This window comes from Candoia aspera, chromosome 3, assembly GCF_035149785.1.
Source record: "Candoia aspera isolate rCanAsp1 chromosome 3, rCanAsp1.hap2, whole genome shotgun sequence".
In the NCBI taxonomy this organism is placed as follows: domain Eukaryota; kingdom Metazoa; phylum Chordata; class Lepidosauria; order Squamata; family Boidae; genus Candoia; species Candoia aspera.
Genome location: NC_086155.1, coordinates 3,084,667 through 3,102,114, shown reverse-complemented (window position 1 = coordinate 3,102,114; position 17,448 = coordinate 3,084,667). Strand labels below are relative to the sequence as shown.

Below are 17,448 nucleotides of genomic sequence, written 5' to 3'. Positions count from 1 at the left end.
ACAGGCCCTTAAGAAGCAGCCACATGGGAGCATAACCTTTCCTGGGTTAGAATCTTCATCCATGCAGTGTTTCTCAACCGCAGCAACTTTAAGATGTGTGGACTTCAGCTCCCAGAATTCCCCAGCCAGCCTGGCTGGCTGGGGAATTCTGGGAGTTGAAGTCCACACATCTTAAAGTTGCTGAGGTTGAGAAGCACTGATCCAATGGGTGAAGCAGAAACAGGCAGATTTGGGGCAAGGGGAGAATTGGAAAAGACTGAAACCAGGGGGAGCAACACATTAAAAAGAGGAGATTTCTATTTCTCTAGCAAAGGAACTAACACAGCTAAAATAGTTTTGATAAAGAGCATAATAACAATTGATTATGTGCCATCAGGTCAGTGTCAGCTCTTAGTGACCAGATAGATTTTGTCCAGGATCATCCATCCCCAGCCTGGTTCTTTAGGTCTTGCAATAATAATACTAATAATAGTAATAGTATAACCACCAGAAAATAATATTGCGAGTCCTTTCAGAATGGGGAAGGAAGATGCTAAAATAACAGGCTGCAGGTGTAAGTGGGGAAATGTATATTCCTATAATTTTTATTACCTGTAATTATTTCAGTTTTTCATTATTTTCATAATGAGCTTCCCTTGGAATGTACATTTCTTAACAATAACCCCGGAATAGTAACAAGCTCTAACTAGGTAAAGGTAAAGGTTTCCCTTGACGTAAAGTCCAGTCGTGTCCGACTCTAGGGGGCGGTGCTCATCTCCGTTTCAAAGCCTTGGAGCCGGCGTTGTCCATAGGACACTTCCGGGTCATGTGGCCAGCATGACTCACGGAACGCCGTTACCTTCCCGCCGAAGCGGTACCAATTAATCTACTCACATTTGCATGTTTTCGAACTGCTTGGTGTGCAGAAGCTGGGACGAGCAACGGGAGCTCACCCCGCCGCGCGGTTTCGAACCGCCGACCTTCCGATCGACAGCTCAGCGGTTTAACCCGCAGCGCCACCGCGTCAGTTGGGGTTCGGTGACGTCATTCACGCCCCGCCCACCCCGCTCGAATATTGCACGTCAGGCTCCGCCTCCTCCTCCCATTCACTTCCTTGTTCCTTCTGGCCTGCCTTCGCTCTTGCTGATCACCTGCGCGTGCGCGTCGGGGACGCGGCTCCCGCTCTAGTGCGCGGGAAGGAGGGGGTGTTAGTCTCACGCGCGCAGGCGTAGCTCGCCTTTAAAGCACGCATGCGCGGCTTTCTTGCGCTTTTGGGCGGGAGAAGTTCTGGAGGTGAGAGCTGATTTGTGGGCGCCTGAGGAGAGTTTACATATTTATTATAAACTAATTAAATCCTCTTTTTCCCCCACTTAGGAGCGCTCTCTCTGCCTTCTCACCCCTGAAGGGCGGGATTTGAAAGCCTCATGTTCCCTAGTCCGCGTCGAGCCAATCGCCTCAGCAAATGCCTTTGCTTTCTCCTCCATTATCCCGATTTCTGCGGCCGATCCCCTCAGAGGAAAAAAAAACCCTTCCCAATTTGCAAATTAAAAAAAAAAAGGATAAAGCCATCCATTAGGCTGCCTCCCGCCATCGCAGCCCTTCTTTCCCATCGTGGTAGTCTGGCTGAGGGTGATGGGTTATGCAGTACCCTGGGCAGGCGATCCTTGCCGGATTCCGCACGCGCGCACCGTGTTTTAATTTGTCCATGGAATCGCTTATTTTTCTTTCCCTCTTGTTTTCTCACAAATCGCCCCCTTTCAGGGTCGCCATCGCCGAGGAGCCCAGATTGATTAATATTGGGGCGGAATTTATGAGCCCCAAAAGCAAGACGTCCCCTTGTCCTCCCCAGAAAGCCTACTTTTGGCAAATCTTTCCATCTTTAACCACCTTTTCCGGGGTCCCGCCCAGATTCTCTTGCAGTCATTTGCTTCAATAAACCACTTCGTAGGTCCCCACTTGCTTGGCCTTCACCATAGCCCTGCAAGGTAGTCTGGCTCCGGAGGGTGGGCCACGATCTGAGCCAATGCAGAGGCAGGCCGCTGCTGGGAGGCTGTAATCCTCAATGAGGACTAGGAGCTGGGTCGTCTTCATTCATTGGGTTTTACCACACAAATGTAGTTCTGCTTGGTTGTGCCAAACTACTTAGCTAAACAAGAAGAAAGATTATGTGGACAAAGTTAAGAAAACATCATCATCATCATCATCATCTCCATTGGAGTTGAGCAGCTAATACATTTAAATAAATAAAAATATTTTAATAATAAAATGGCTGGCCATTTTTTATGGCCACCCATCCCAAAATAATAATAATAATAATAATAATAATAATAATAATAATACTCCTACCATTTTCCCGTTATTGGGGCGTCTGCTTTTTGGATCCTGAAATGCCACTTTGCCCGATTGTCTGCATCAGGGCACAGACTCTCAATTTGCATGTCATTATTGATGGTGCCTTGCCATCTCTTTCGGTCACCCATGTGGCCGCCAGCCATCAATTTTAAGATGGTAAACTATTTTGGCGACAGTGGAAGATTCCGCTCTAAGGATATGTCCATACCAACAAAGCCGGCTTTCTCTCATCTTCTCTGTAATCAATGACACGCCTAGTTGTTGTCGGATGGCATCATTTGTGACGTGATCGAGCAGGGAGATGCCCGATATCCAACGGAGCACACACATTTCCATAATATGGAGGCAGCTCTCTATATCTTTTGTTGCTGCACAACACTCGGTTCCATACAGTGCCACAGGGCGAACCATCTTACAGATCTTAGATTTGAGACAGGTTGGTATTTGTTTGTCACAAAGCACACCAGTGAGTTCTTGCCAGCACAACCAGGCCGCATTCACCCTCGCTCGCGCATCACTGTTGATGCCACCGTCACCTTGGAGATGGGAGCCAAGGTACTGAAAGATATCCACCTTCTTTACGTTTCCTCCATTTTATCTGGAGTGTCCCACGGGTGATTACAGTCTCCAGGTACTCAGTTTTCTTTACGTTCAGGTGGAGTCTGAAATGGCTGAGGCGGTCAATCCATGCCTGTACTTGCCACCGCAGTTCATTCCTAGTAGAAGCAAGCATGACATCAGCATAGAGTACAGTCCAGGGTGCATTTCGCGGCAGGTCTCGTGTGATGGTATCCATGACTAATATAAATAGGAGCAGCGACAGCACGAAGCCTTGGTGTACTCCAACCGTCACTGGAAAACTGTCAGAGAGGCCAGCTGAGCATCGCACAAGGCTACTAGTGTTCTTGTATCGCATTTTGACCCAGGTGGTATTAATAGGTGGAAATGTGATTTTCCTGATCATCTCTTCTTTAAGGTTCCGTAACTTCCACCATTTGATCTTCTCAGGACCCGTGTTGCCACTCATTCGCTTATGGCATGTCATTTTTAAATCTGTGACAAGTAACCTATGTTGTGGGGCAAGAAGGTCAGAGGGAATAACCTTCATGTTGGATACAACAGGAAAATCACACCTTTTCAGAAGAATATGATCAATCTGACTACTATTTCTGCCACTGGTATAGGTGATAAGGTGGTTTAAACATTTCTTTAAAAATGTATTGCAGATTACAAAATTATTTGCTTCGGCGAAATCAAGGATTCATAATCTGTCTTCATTGCGGCTTCCATAGCCTTGATTCCCATGACACTGGTATCTGTTCCGGGCGCTTCCCACATGTCCATTTAAGTCACCACAAAGTAGTAACAGATCTTCAGGGCAGGCAGAGATTCTAGCCTGTAATTCATTCCAAAATTGATCCTTGGTATCTTCGTCAAGTCCTGTTTGTGGAGCGTAGGCAGAAAACACCTGGAGCCGGGCAGGAGTGTCAATAATGACGGACATGAGGCGTTCGGAGGACCTCAGGCACGCAGGTGCATAAGTCCTTACTCATGACAAGGGCAACACCGTTGTTACTGGACGTACCCTGATAAATCAGCTTGTAACCCTCTCCAATGTCCTTGGATTTCTGATCCTGCCATCTGGTCTCTTGAAGGCATGCCACGTTGATACAACAGCGCTTCAAATCTTCCGCTAGTTCGCAGCTGCATCCGGTCAGAGTTCCAATGTTAATTGTAGCAATTCGCACTGGTATCTGTTTCCTTTGAGCTAGCTTCTTTAAATGGTATTGCTTCTGAACCGGTGGCCCTTGTCCACTTCTCGCATTGGTTGGGCAGGGCCAGCATGCATCACCTGCAGGGAATGCCCTAGTAGTTGTTTCAGTCCATTTGTTGCGACTAAAATACCGACTGACCTGTCGCCATGGCCTGATGTTGGGGTCCATGTTCAGCTCGGCCCCACCCCTAATGGGGGGCAGTTTCCAGTGGCACCGTGTGGAGGAATGGACCATTGCCGCCACCCACCCCAAAATAATATAATAAATTTACCAAGGAAGAGAAAAACTGATGCGAAGTGTTTAAAGTGTGAGCCTGATTTTTTTTCTTTCTTCCTTCTCTCCACAAACAAATTACAAGGTATTTGAGCAATTTCTAACTCCTCTCCCATATTGGAAAGAACTGAGGCAAACCCATCAAAAGGGTGAAATACAGAATTTTAAAACACAAGCTCTAGAACAAATCGCACAACCATCCCCTGCCCACACATTGTTAAAATAAGCATTTTAAAACAGCAGTTATTTTAAATCAGTGTCATTCAATATTACTGTGATCAAAGGCAGCTGTAAACCCAATTTCTCTGAAAATTCCTATTTATTTATTTATTGTCAAATTTATATGGCCTATCCCCACTGTGGTACCATGATCATCATTTTTGGCACCTCTGGTGACATCTCAGGACCATCCGGATGTTTGCAGCCCACAACTCAAAGCTTATTGCATTGAAGGGGTTGGAATGGCCCCAGGAAGACCCAGATTCAGTGCCTGGGTTGGAAACAGTATTGGAAGTTGTGGTAGAACTTTTGTTGGGATCTGGAGGGAGGGAGTGTTCCTGGTCCTATTAGCTCTCTTGGTGATGTTTGAAACCATCAACCATGGTATCTTTGTGCATCACCTACAAGGGATGGGGGTTGAATACACTCTTTTGCAATCATTCTTTTCCTTAAGTAGACAATTTTATTTATTTATTTATCAAACTTCTCCACTGCCCAACTCATATACAATGACTCTGAGCAGTGGAGAGTATATTGTATCTTTTTAGTGATACGTTATTTTTATTATTTGTAAACCACCCAGAGTCATATACGAGTTGGGCAGTGGAGAAGTTTGATAAATAAATAAGTCCAGTTGGTGTCCATGAAAGAGGGGATAGCCAGGCCAATGGTTGCTTCAACAGGGGGTGCCACAACATTCAGTCTTCTCTGTTTAACACCAACATGAAATTTTTGGCAGAGGGCGTCTACCAGTTTGGGGTGAGATATTGGCAATCACAAAGTAAGTTACAAAATATAAACGTAAAACCCCTAAATTTATGTATTTCTTGGTTGACCATAAACTGACTTGTGTCTACGGAAGGAAACAATGTATTTTTTAAAAAGTGTAAGTATACATACATATACATACAGAGTCATGAATGAGCAGATGGCTGAAGAAATTGAACTTTATATAATAAATAGCCAGATCTGATGCCAAGTATTCTTAATCCAAGCCACAGTCTGGAGCTTCAAAAATAAACAAGGCTGCTGAATTTTTCAATAAAGCAGTTGGCAGCGCCATCACATATAGACTAGAAACTTCTGGACTTTCAAGGATCTAAAAAGGCTGGCCGTTGTGATGCTAGGAAGTGATAGATGAGGTTTGAAGTGCATTTTGTATCACTTTCTGGTTGTGAGGATTGGGTAAGGTTTGTCATAGGCAGAGAGATCTCAAATAGGGATTCATAGACCCTATGACTTGGTGGAACCTCAACATATGTTACCAATGTTACTCTTCAGTTACAGTTCATTTCTACCCTTTATTCTTACTCAGTTTAGCCTTTGACTAAATCAGCATTCTTTTTTCCATTTTCTGACAGGTAGAAGGGACAGCAGCCAGAATTTTTGACATTTGAAGATTAGTTGTAATTAATACATATTGTAAGTATGATTATCTGAATTGCTTAGCTTGTCCTTTATTCTTAATAGAATTTTGCCTATCTGTCTATTTCAGTACAGGTAGTCCTCACTTACCAACCACTCATTCAGTGACTGTTCAAAGTTGTGACAGTGCTGAATGAGTAATACGACCAGTCCTCGAAGTTCTAGCTGTTGCAGGGTCCCCATGGTCACGTGATCACAGTTCGAGCATTTGGCAACCAGCTGTCATGAGTGCCGTTGAGCTAAAGTCATCAGCGCAATGGCACTCATGACAATGACAAGGAAATAAGTGAAGGGGCACAAGTTAAGTAGCCATCAACCCACAACGACTAACGGCTAACAAACAATAGCTAAACTAATCACGGAGCCACCCAAGCCATCAGCGACAATACAACGGGGATCGCCCAGCTGAAAGCAATCAGCAGAAGAATGGAAACCTGAGGATGGGCGATCCTGGAAACCCTCAACCAATGGCAGGGCAACGCATGGGACAAAGGGGGGTGACGTGACCGTGAGCGAGGGGGCGCTGACCGGCGCGGGGTATTTAAACCCCGCACCGGCGCGCTCCTGTCACTCTCAGCTTTTTTCTACCAACGTTGTACCTAACCTGAAATAAACCAGAACCTGCTTTGCAAACCAGCGTCTGAATGTTATTCAGAGGTAGGCAGCGCATGACATAAAGCTGAGAGTCATAAACTCAGCCTCGCCGAGCCCCACCGGACGACAACGAGCCGAGGGAGGAGTAGACGGCGAGAAGACCAGCAAGATGAGGCCGGAACGGCGCGGGCAAGGAGGGCGAGCCGCACGGCAAGAGACAGAGGAGGACCGACCGAGGCCAGAGGCACCGCGGACTCCCGGAGCCAGGGACGCCCACCCCACCCGACCCGAGCCTCAGCTCCAACCCCAAGGGGAGATGGCGACGGAGGCAACCTGACCGCGGGAGGGAGCAGCACGACTTCCGAAACCAGCGGAGGACCCCGCGCCCCACATCGCACCCCAGCAACGGGCGTGGAGCGACAGCCCCACGGTGCTCAACACGGAGGAGGACGACGGAGACACCCATCAGACGGAGGAGGAAGCGGACCCGCGGCGGAGGGACGATGAACCCCACCGGCAACCCACCCCCGAGGACGCGCCAACGGAACCGGCCCCAGCGGCGGCGCGGGCTGTGGACGAGGAGGCACGAGCTGAACTCGCGGCCATGCGGGCTCAGCTGACGGAACTCCGGACCATGCTCCAGGCGCTTATGCCCCCCACGCCACCCAACGACGTCCCCGCACAAGCCCACACCCCGAGCGAAGCACCGAACCCACACGGGCCAGCGGAGAGCCAGCAGACGGCACAGGCGGCCGACACCACACCCCAGGAAGCGAGAGGTGGGGCCGCACAAAACGCCCGGGCCCCAAAGGACTTCCCCATCTTCTTCGATGGGACCCCCTCAAAACTCTCGTTTTTCATCACCAACGCTAGGGAGTTCATGGGGAGGCACGGACACTCCTATGACTCCGAGGCCGACAAGATCGCCGCCGTGGCGATCAAACTCCAAGACAGGGCGGCGGACTGGTACGTCCAACTGTACGAGTCCAGCTCCCCCGCCCTCGCCACCTTCCCTGCTTTCATCAAAGAGATGAAAAACTACTTCGAAGACCCCCTAGCTAAAGTACGGGCGAAAAGCGCACTCCAGAGACTTAAACAGGGCACACGCACGGTCCCTGACTACGCCCTGGAGTTCAAAGCCCTCGCGGGAAAGGTCTGCGACTGGTCTGAGACCACCCTGCTGGAAATCTTCAAAAGGGGGCTCAACCGCGACGTTCTCCAATGGGCCCTCTACCGCGACGACCCAGAAACGTTACACGGGTGGATCCACCTCGCGGGGAGAGCCGAACACGCGCACCGCACCTTCCTTATGACAACCACGGAAGACACAAACTATGTCGGGAAAAAGGTACCCGCACCACACGGGGGGATGGCCGGCCCCATATACCCAAAAAAGAGGTTCAACCGGGAGCCCTGCGGGAGGTGTGGCAAATTAGGGCACAAGACGGCGGATTGCTTCGCCAACCGACCGCCGACCAGCGCGCCCAAGCCCGCCCCGAAAATTAGCCCCAAACCACCCAACCCGGGGCCGCCCCCTCACCGCCGAATGACCGTGGCCACAGCGACACCGGAAGAGGGCTGGGACGCGTACTGGGGGGAAGAGGACAATACCGACCCCGACCAGCCGGCGGGAAATGCTCCCCGCCTGCTCTGAGACGCGTGGCAAGGCAGGCGGTGGGACAGCAACGCGGACCACCTCAACGAAACGACAAAAGCTCCGTAATATTGGCAGCAATCCAACTCTCTGCCGGCAACGGAGCCACCACGGCCGCGGCACTAGTGGACTCGGGGTGCTCAAAAAACCTCATCCACCCCGACCTAGTTGCCAAACTCGACCTCCGCTGCTTCCCCCTCCCCACGCCGCTGGCATTCCACCAGCTGGACGGCTCTACAGCGGGAGGGAAACCAGCCACGCTACAAACCGAGCCGGTCACCCTGCAAATGGGCACTCACACCGAGCGCACATCGTTCGTAGTCACGCCCATCGGACGGCCCATTGCAGTCCTGGGGATGCCATGGCTCGCGAAAAACAACCCGCGGATCAACTGGGCGACCCGCACCTTCACATTCGGCGACGGCGAGTATCGAGCACCAGCACCAGCTGGCAAAAGCAACCCCACGGTAGGACGAGCGGAGGCGACCACACAAGACAACGCCGCTACCACAGCAGACCTACCAGAACAATACGCCGACTTCTCCGAGGTCTTCGGAGAGGCAGAGGCAGACCAACTACCCCCCCACCGCAAGACGGATTGCCGGATCGACCTACTGCCCGACGTCCCCCTACCTAGACCAAAGATCTATTCGATGACCCCGAAGGAGATGGCAACCCTCCGGGAGTTCATCGATAAAAACCTAGACAGGGGATTCATAGAGCCAGCATGCTCACCGGTCGGAGCCCCCGTCTTATTCCGGGAGAAGAAAGACGGGACCCTACGGCTCTGCACCGACTACCGGGGCCTAAACGCGGCTTCCCTGTCCAACAAATACCCCTTACCCCTGGTAAAGGACATGCTCGCCCACCTCTCCACGGGCAAAGTCTTTTCCAAATTGGACCTTCGCGAAGCGTACTATCGCATCCGAATCAGGGAGGGGGACGAATGGAAGACGGCGTTTAACTGCCCCCTAGGCGCCTTCCAGTACAAGGTACTGCCCTTCGGACTCGCGGGGGCCCCTGGGGTGTTCATGCAGCTCATCAATGAGGTACTGCATGAACATCTGTTTAAAGGGGTCCTGGTCTACATCGACGACGTCCTCATTTACACAAAAACACACGAGGAACACGTAACCTTAGTCAGGCAAGTCCTCGACAAGCTCAGAAGGGCGCAGCTCTACGCAAAGCCTACAAAGTGCGAGTTTCACAAAGAGCGCCTAGACTATTTGGGGTATCGAATCTCCGGGGACGGCATCGAAATGGACCCCGCAAAAGTCGAAGCGGTGCTAAACTGGGAGCGGCCCCGCAACAGACGGCAACTACAGAGCTTCCTGGGATTCGCGAATTTCTACAGGTCCTTCGCCCGGGGGTTCGCTGAGATAGCCCTCCCCTTAACGGACCTCCTCAAAACCAAAGGGGTGGGGGACACCCGACGCGCCAAGAACCCAGGCACAGTGCTGAATTGGACTCCCGCGTGCCAGACCGCATTCGACAAGCTGAAAGCGCTGTTCACGACGGAGCCAATCCTCGCACACCCGGACCCAGAACGGCCGTTCGTGGTCCAAGCCGACGCCTCAGACTTCTCCCTGGGAGCCATCCTGCTACAAAAAGACTCCACGGGGCTCCTGAAACCATGCGCCTACCTGTCAAGGAAGTTCTCCGAGACAGAGAGGCGATGGCACGTCTGGGAGAAAGAAGCCTTCGCGGTGAAATCGGCACTAGAGACATGGCGTCACCTACTCGAGGGAGCCACCCAACCATTCGAGGTCTGGACGGACCACCGGAACCTCGAGGCCCTACGAACGCCTAGACACCTTAGCCCAAAACAGGTCCGATGGGCCCAATTCTTCAGCCGCTTTGATTTCCAGCTGAAGTTCATGCCGGGCAAGAAGAACTTCCTGGCCGACGCCCTCTCCCGGCTGCCCCAAGACGAAGAGCCCGCCCCAGACACCATTGGGACGGTCCTATCCGCCTCGCAACTGGGAATGGCCGTGACCACCCGAAGCGGTGCACGGAGGCAACTCGACGCTACGGCGCAGCCGACGGCGGGACAACCGGCGACGGAAAGAAGCCAACCGCAACTACCAGGGGGAATGCGCACGGACCTCGCCGCCGCCCTCAAAACCGACCCCTGGTTCCTGGCAAACCCCGACAAGGTAACGATGGCGCAAGACCTGGCATGGGGGGAAGGCAGAATCTACGTCCCGGACTCGCAACGCCAGGCGATCTTGCATAGGTCACACGACGCCAAGCAAGCGGGACACTTTGGGTTCCTCAAGACCCTACACCTAACACGGCGCCAATTCTGGTGGCCCGCGCTCAGGCGAGACGTAAAAACCTACGTGGCGTCCTGCCCAACGTGCGCTAGGGCCAAACGGGCACCAGGCAAACCCGCGGGGCTATTGCAACGAGTGGCAGAACCCTCCCGCCCATGGGAGGAAATCTCTATGGATTTTATAGTGGACCTCCCACCCAGCCAGAAGAAAACGGCCATTTGGGTGGTGAAGGACTACTTCTCAAAGCAGGCCCACTTCATCCCCTGCACGTCGGTCCCATCCTCACAACAACTAGCCAAACTCTTCCTCATCCACGTGTACAGGCTACACGGATGTCCCGCACGTGTGGTGACCGACAGGGGCACACAGTTCACCTCCAAATTCTGGCGGGCCTTCCTGAAGCTGACGGGGACCCAACAGGCCCTATCTACGGCTTGGCATCCGCAGACGGACGGAGCCACTGAGGTTCTTAATGCCACCTTAGAGCAATTTATACGATCATATACGAACTACCACCAAGACGACTGGGCTGAACTGCTCCCGTTCGCCGAAGTCGCATACAACAACGCCGTCCACACGAGCACGGGGAAAACCCCGTTCGAAGTAGTCTCGGGGCGCGACTTTGTCCCCATACCGGAGCTACCTCAACCCCCGGAACCCCAGGTGGACGCCAGCGACTGGGGACGGAAGATCGCGGAAGCATGGCCAGTAATCACGGCGGCGCTAAAGGAGGCACAGGCTGCTTACAAAGAGCAGGCCGACAAGCACCGGCGCCAACAACCGCCGTTCCAGGCGGGAGATATGGCCTATCTCTCCACCAAGTTCCTAAAGTCAACCCAACCCTCGAAAAAACTGGGGCCTAAGTACATCGGGCCGTTCCGAGTCACGCAAATAGTGAACCCGGTAGCAATACGCCTGGACCTGCCACACAACCTCCGGAGACTCCACCCGGTGTTCCATACCAGCCTCCTAAAACCGGCAACCACCTCCCGATGGCACCCAAGCACGCCACAGCCCGCACCGCTAATGATCGACGGGCAACACCACTTCGAGATCAGGGACATCCTCGACTCCCGCAAGCAACGAGGAACTCTACACTATCTGGTCAGGTGGAAACACTTCCCCCACCCGGAATGGGTGGCGGCGCACAACGTTAACGCGCCTGACCTGACCAGAGCATTTCACCGGGCATACCCCGACAAACCGCAACCAAGGTCAGCAAATCCAACCCCCCCCCCGCAGGCCCCCCCCCGCCTCCCGTGCCCCAAGGGAAAGGGCCCCCCCCAAGCCCGCGACTTGGGTGGACCTTCCCCCCCCCGGGACTCACTCCCCCCACCCCGGGCCCACGGGGTGGTGACAAACGATCGCCAGCACCCTCCCCCCGCCCCCCGGCCGCGGGGGAGTGGCAAGCAAGTCAACAGGGCAACCTGGGGGCAACGCCCAGGAGACACAACAAAGGCGACGCACTCTAAATAAGAAAAGAAGGGCCCTACCTGGAGCTGAGCAGCACCCGACCAGCCACGCCTCTCGCCTCGCCGAACTGAGCCAAACAAACAGGGTGTGGTTGGAGCATGCGCACGCCAGGTCAGAACCCGAGCATGCGCACCATGGACACACCCTGGGAAGGCACGTGGTAGAGGGAGGAGCAAAGGGAGGGGCGACAACTACTCCGGCGGGAACTTTGAAAAAAAATAAAAAAATAAAAAAATAAAAAAAAAATGTGGCGTTTTGACAGCTCCACGGGGAAAACCCAGAAACCCGAGGGAGAACACTATTCGGAAAGGGGGCAGTATGTCATGAGTGCCGTTGAGCTAAAGTCATCAGCGCAATGGCACTCATGACAATGACAAGGAAATAAGTGAAGGGGCACAAGTTAAGTAGCCATCAACCCACAACGACTAACGGCTAACAAACAATAGCTAAACTAATCACGGAGCCACCCAAGCCATCAGCGACAATACAACGGGGATCGCCCAGCTGAAAGCAATCAGCAGAAGAATGGAAACCTGAGGATGGGCGATCCTGGAAACCCTCAACCAATGGCAGGGCAACGCATGGGACAAAGGGGGGTGACGTGACCGTGAGCGAGGGGGCGCTGACCGGCGCGGGGTATTTAAACCCCGCACCGGCGCGCTCCTGTCACTCTCAGCTTTTTTCTACCAACGTTGTACCTAACCTGAAATAAACCAGAACCTGCTTTGCAAACCAGCGTCTGAATGTTATTCAGAGGTAGGCAGCGCATGACACCAGCTTGCACTTAGGATGGTTGCAGCAGCATCCTGCGGTCACATGATCGCCATTTGTGACCTTCCCTCCTGGCTTCCCACAAGCAAAATCAATGGGGAAGCCAGCAGGGAAGATAGCAAGTTGCTCTGGTAAGTCCTCCCCTTCCTGCTCATCACACTGCACTCTCCTTCCCTGGGCTTCCCTGCTCTGACACACACGCCTACCCACTACTGCCAGCTGTGCCTACTGCCTGGCCCTGCCTGCCTTCTTTCATGCCGGTGCAGCCGGGGCTTCACTTGCATGCCAGCCGGGACCTCCATTCGCAAAAAGCCCAGTGCATGAAAGAAGGCCCTGGCTGCACCGCCACAAAAGAAGGTCCTGGCCGGTATAGTAGTGGCGGGCAGTGCAGTGGGTGTGCAGTGGTGGGCCGGGCCAGGCGGTGGGGGCAGCTGGCAGCAGCAGACAGGCGGCTGGCCAAAAGGCAGTCAAAAGTATGGGTGGGCCCAAATTGGCCAGAATTTGTAATGTAATTTTACTGAGTTTTAAAAACAAGAGTGAAAATTAATTTTCAGTTCTATAAATTCTTAAACTTATGGTTTATTTTTCTTTTGTTCAAGAAGGAAGGTAAACTCACCAGGTGGCTTTTCAAACTTGTCCTTCTGAAGCTCTCTAATAGCCATAGAATAGTAAATAAGTGATTTCCAAAAATGATTAGAAAGTAAGGTTAGCAAACTCAGTGTCCTTTAAAAAAGCTCCGCTGCAGTGGTGAGTGTGACGGCTGATCCCTTCATCTCCCAGCACTCAGACCCATGGGAGACTGCTGTCCTGTGGTCTCCTTGCAAGGAGCAGCTGTCTGGAGTGCAAGTGGGCAGTCTCCCATCCTCTCCTTGTCCAGAGAGGATCCAAAGAGCTGGTCTGCTTGCTGGTTCTTTGACCTTTGCCATGGTCATCATCTCCACTCTCCGTGGAGGTGGGTTTAGTCTGCCATGCCTACCCAGAAGTCCTGTCTTGTGTTTCATTTCTTGTGTGCACTTTCTTTGTGGTTTCTAAAAACAGATGCTTGCACAGCCTAATATGTTTGGTTATAGTAGTTCCTCTTGATATTCATTATGCTTACTTCCACATGAATAAAATTGGAATTATATCTTTCAAACAGAATAAAGTTTTTTGAGAAAACAATTTTCTTGTTTTTGCAACAGAAGCATGGAAAACAACACAAACTCATTGTTTCAATATATTCACTTCACCAAAATTAATTATGTAATGATGTTATTAGTTTGTTTGATTTGGAAACTGTTTCAGTAGATAAATGTTACAAGAAGATAAATTCATCACAATATATACAGCCAATAGTAATTTAAGCAGTTACCTAGATTTTGTATACAAGCAATGCACTTGTTTAAAACAACTTGCAAGCATGAAAACGTGGAAACCTAAATTAAAGGTTTTTCCCTTTTTTGCAAATCACTTATTTTAAATTAAGGTTGGCATTTTTTTTCTTCTAGCTTTGAAAATAGACAAAAATGATGTATTCAACATTTAAAATATTTTCTTCCCTCTAGCTTGCCAAGTTAAGGAACACAATTCTGGCAAAATGTTCTACATGCAGCTGCTTATGAATAAGCGCGGGCCTTTGTCCAAGATATGGTTGGCTGCTCACTGGGATAAGAAAGTCACAAAGGCCCATATATTTGAATGCAATTTAGAGGCTACTGTTGAAAAGATACTCTCCCCTAAGGTAAGACTCTCATAAAATGCAGCAAAAAATATGTCGCCTCTTTTTACCCAGCATATACAGGTGATTGTACCTTTTGTTTCCTTGAATTGGGGAGAAACTTGGAATGCTGCAAAGCCTACATTTATTCCAGAGGCAGAACCCATCCTTGTGTAATGATGGTATAAGGATGGCTATGTTTTTAACTTTTAGAAAAATCCATTTGACATTTTCTTAGATGGCAATACATATGAGATTGTATATTTAATAGTTTATTTTTGCTTGCATACATACCTCATTTTCACCCCATAAACATCCATATGGTGGCTCACTACAAATGAACAACAACAAGTGGGGAAAAGTTCTGTTTTTTTAGGATATTTGGAGGGAAAGTGCAACCTCATACCTATCTGACATACCTAAGAAGATTATTTGAAGACGTGAAAACAATGCAGGATTGTCAGACTATTATTTATTTAACAGGTAATTTCCTTCTTCAGTTGTGAGGTTACTACACACATAATTCATGTTGTCTTCAGCAACATATTTGTCAAAGTATTCAAAATATTCTGATTAGCAAGTTAGTTAAGGGGGGTGGGGTGGCATGTTGCTAATGAATTCACAGCTGACTTGAAAACCATGTTCAAAGTGTGCATATCAGTGCATCTTTAGCAAGCTAGAGTGAGGGATCAATGGACTATATTAAACTAGGGGAAAGGTATCACATTGCATTTTATTTAATTCAAAAAATGGAGGGATTGCTTACCAAATTTGTGGATGACATGAAACTGGATGAGATATCTGTTAGTATGTAGACACAAAATTCAAAATGATATTCATGGGTTAGAGAACTGGTCTGAAAATAACAGAAATAAATTTGATAGAGACAAATGCAATATTTATATGTTTATTTGCTTACCTGAGCTTTTATGCGGCTCACAATTCTCACTTTCCCATATTCAAATTTGAAACATAGTAAGTCATAAAACAACAATAACAATGAGTAGCACAGTATAACAGGATCAATAAGAACAAAACGCATCAGAAATAATACAATTAACTATCAGTCTAATGGGTGCCTTCTGTCAGTGTCGGAACAGCTGAATCACACATCCATTCTGTCCTCAAAAGCAGGTCTTAACAGCCCTCTGAAATACTAAGAGGAATGGGGCCATCCCTGTCTTTGGAGTTTGGCTGTTCCAGAGGAAGGGTTCCATTATCAAGCCATCACTGAGTCCCTCCCAGGACACTCCCTAGGAGGCGTTATTATAACTGGACATCCCTTTATAGATCCCGTGGAGTTTTCAGATTCAAACCAGAGCAGGGGTCTTAGAGATAACCGACACCACATGGGTTTTAAACAAAATAACCAGCACCTTGAATTGTACCTAGAAGCTTACTGGCAACTGATGCAGCTTCTACAGTAAAGGTGTCATATGGGCAAACGGAGCCAAGGCCATCACCACACAGGTCATTGGATTTTGAACCAGCTGCAACTTCAAAATGGACTTCAAGGGCAGCCCCCTGTACAGCAGGTTGCAGTCATCTAGGTATGAGGTGACAAGGACATGGGTGATTATCAGTAAAGTCTCCCATTCCAAAAAATTCTTCACCTAGGAAAAATATGTGCTGGTATAGGAAAGGGGGATAGGTGGTTTGATAATAGCACATGTGAAAAGCATCTTGGAATTGTAGTCATTCTCAGACTTAATGTAAGTCAGCAGCATAAGGTGGCTGCTAAAAAGACAAATGAAATTTTAGGATGCACCATTAAACATACAGTATAGTTTCCAGATCAAGGGAAGCAGTCGTTCCACTATACTCAACGTTGTTCAGACTCCACTTGAACACTCTGTCCTGTTTTATGCACCACGCTTTCAGAAGAATCCATAAATAAGTAGAATAAAGGACAATGAGAATGGTCAGGGCACTGGAAACTAAGTTCTACAACAAGATGTTGAGGGAACTGGATGTGTTTAGTCTTGCAAAACAAAAACAAAAGGGTTGTTACACGAAAGAAAGTCAAGGCCTCTATCAGCTCAGTATGTAAGATGTAGAACAATGTTTTTAAGTTACAGCAAGGCAGATTCTGGCTTAATGTCAAGAAAAACCTAACTATAAGAGCAGTTCTGTGGTGGGACCAATTATCCAGAGAGGTGGTGAGCATATTTTCACTGGATATATCCAGACACAGACTAGACAGCCAACTGCTGGGAATGTGTTAAATTGGGTTCCTGTACTAAACAGGAGGATGGGTGGTCTAAATTACCCTTTACCTCTATGCATATGGAGCAATTTACCCAGTGGTTCCTGAAAGCAGTGCCCTCTCTTCACATTTGTGTACCATCAGCCACTGTCTTCAAGAAAAATTAGAACCAGAAGAATTATTCTTAAGTTCTATTGTGGTCTTTCCCATTAATATTAACTGTTTTTCCTATTAATATCAACTTTTCTCCCCAAGTTTAAAATTGCTCTCCGAACCTCAGGGCATCTTTTGTTAGGAGTGGTCAGGATCTATCACAGGAAAACCAAGTATCTTTTGACAGACTGCACTGAAGCCCTACTTAAAATGCAGTCAACCTTCCAACCAGGTAGGGTTCCCCTACTTACTAATAAGTAGTTTCTTATTAATTATAGCATAAGGAAGGGGCTTTTATCTTTGAACACAAAACAAGAAGTGGTGTGCAACAGTCAGGATTCATGGGTTGATACTTGGAAGGCAGTCTCAAATATTATCATAAATTACTTCACGAAGAGATTATAATTCTAAAAACCAAAGTAGGAATACATTCCAAAGACTACAATGGGGCATATTTCTGAATTGTCATCTAGAATTGCACCAGCAGCAAAAAAAAATTGTAACTTTTATTGTAACATTAATCAATTGACAAATCAAGTAATATTTTCTACCCTGGTTTCAAAATTGATAATTACTAGATAAAAATTTTTAAAATGTGAATA

The 17,448-nt window shown here is 49.1% G+C and overlaps 1 protein-coding gene across 1 annotated transcript in view; it reads left to right on the top strand.

Moving 5' to 3' along the window:
* The first annotated feature begins 5,957 nt into the window (after positions 1-5,957).
* Positions 5,958-17,448, top strand: part of RAD21L1 (RAD21 cohesin complex component like 1) — a 34,263-nt gene continuing 22,772 nt past the window's right edge. The window contains exons 1-3 of the mRNA XM_063297059.1: positions 5,958-6,020; positions 14,336-14,511; positions 16,949-17,078. Of these exons, the coding sequence (XP_063153129.1) occupies positions 14,368-14,511; positions 16,949-17,078 (274 nt within the window). The 5' untranslated portion in view covers positions 5,958-6,020; positions 14,336-14,367. The remainder of the gene's footprint in view (positions 6,021-14,335; positions 14,512-16,948; positions 17,079-17,448) is intronic.